Raw genomic sequence first — 1866 nt, forward strand, 5'->3', positions numbered from 1 at the left:
ACCCCCCCCCCCGCCCACAGCCCCCAGCTCTGCGGCCGCCTGTTTGGGATCACAGCGACCTGATGCATTGTGTCAGAGTGGGGTGCAAGGGGGCATCCAGCAGGTTCAAACCTGTTCCTCCCTCCTAACCCACCCCCGACACAGCAAACCCCACCCCGCTGCGCCCAAAACACACTCCACGTGCTCTCTCACCCACCCCCCACAAACCCCCACCATCTGTATCTGGCCTCTTGCCGCTCCCAGATGCAGGACAAAATAACAACCACATGAGATCATTCCCCAGTCACTGGTATTCCCAACCAGGCAGCCCCATCTGGGATTGATCTCCCAGAGAGAGTGGGAGAGACGGAGGGAACGAGAGAGAGGGAAGGAGGGAGAGAGAGGGAGAGCATGGGAGGGAGAGAGATGGAGACGCAGAGAGAGAAAGAGAGACAAGAGGGAGGGAGAGACAGAGAGGCTAAGAGCGAGAGAGAGGGATGGAGGGGGTATAGAGAGAGAAAGAGGGAGCGGGGGAGAGGGAGAAAGAGACAGGGAGAGTGAGATGAGGGGGTGGAGGGAGGGAGAGAAAGAGACAGACAGAGAGAGAGAGACAGAGAGAGAGCAAGAGAGGGAGAGGAGAGAGTGATAGAGTCAGAGAGACAGGGAGGAAGAGAGAGAGAATCAGAGAGAATGGGGGAGATGACAGAAAGGAGGAGGAGAGAGAGAAACTGTGGGTGACAGCGAGATAGAGTGATAGGTGTTGAGGGAGAGTGGGAGAGATGTGGAGAGTGAGAGAGGCGGAGGTGTGAGATAGAGAGGATGGGTAAGAGAGAGGGGTTGGGGAGAGAGAATGAGAGGGAGAAAGGTGAAGAGAGAAAATGTGAGCGAGGCAGACTGTGATACAGAGAGAGAGAGAGAGAGAGGTGCTGAGGGAGAGGGTACACACACATGGAGAGAGGGAGAATGGCAGGTATTGATAGAGAGATGGAGGGGAGGAGAGACCGAATGTGGGCGAGGGAGGAGATGGAGAGAGAGAGAGAGAGAGGGACAGAGAGGGAGAGATTGAGGAACAGAGGATGCGGGGAGATATTATCTGCACATGCCCCTGTCCCTGGGAGTGTTTGATGGAGGGGGGGGGACAGTGTAGAGGGAGCTTTACTCTGTATCTAACCCCGTGCTGTCCCTGGGAGTGTTTGATGGGGGGACAGTATAGAGGGAGCTTTACTCTGTATCTAACCCCGTGCTATCCCTGCCCTGCAGTGGGAGTGATGGGGGGGTGGATTCTATTCAGGGAATATGTGTTGATGGGACTGGTGTGGACTGTCGGATATAATATCTCTCTCTCTCTCTGTGTCTGTCTAACTCTGTGAGATGCACATTTTTAACTGAGATAAGGTTGTTTTCACCCACACTGTGGAGAGAGTGAGGCTGAGAGATAGAGAGGGAGAGAAAGAGAGGGAGAGGTAGATAGAGACAGAGAGAGACATATAGAGAGAGACAGTGAGAGAGACAGAGAGGAATAAAGAGAGAGAAAGAGGGAGAGAAAAAGAGACAGAGAGAGAGAGAAAGAGACATAGCGAGGCAGAGAGATCGAGGCAGAGAGATAGAGACAGAGGAAGAGAGACAGAGACAGAGAGAGACAGAGGGGGATAAAGAGAGAGACAGGCAGAGACAAAGAGAGAGAGATCGAGACAGAGACAGAGAGAGAGGCAGAGACAGAGAGGGATAAAGAGAGAGAGAGACAGAGAGAGACAGAGAGGGATAAAGAGAAAAAGAGAGAGAGACAGAGAGGGATAAAGAGAGAGAGAGAGACAGAGAGAAAGACAGAGAGAGACAGAGAGAGAGAGAGACAGAGAGAGAGAGAGACAGAGAGAGAGAGAGTGTGTG

At 53.2% G+C, this 1866-nt stretch overlaps 1 protein-coding gene across 1 annotated transcript in view; it reads left to right on the forward strand.

Moving 5' to 3' along the window:
* Positions 1-1866, forward strand: part of LOC125488228 (alpha-actinin-2-like) — a 19587-nt gene that overhangs the window by 16835 nt on the left and 886 nt on the right. Inside the window, exon 11 of the mRNA XM_048621159.1 lies at positions 21-103. Coding sequence (XP_048477116.1) covers positions 21-103 — 83 coding nt within the window. The remainder of the gene's footprint in view (positions 1-20; positions 104-1866) is intronic.

The sequence above is a fragment of the Rhincodon typus genome, unplaced genomic scaffold (genome assembly GCF_021869965.1).
Source record: "Rhincodon typus isolate 14 unplaced genomic scaffold, sRhiTyp1.1 hic_rhity00000071, whole genome shotgun sequence".
Lineage (NCBI taxonomy): Eukaryota > Metazoa > Chordata > Chondrichthyes > Orectolobiformes > Rhincodontidae > Rhincodon > Rhincodon typus.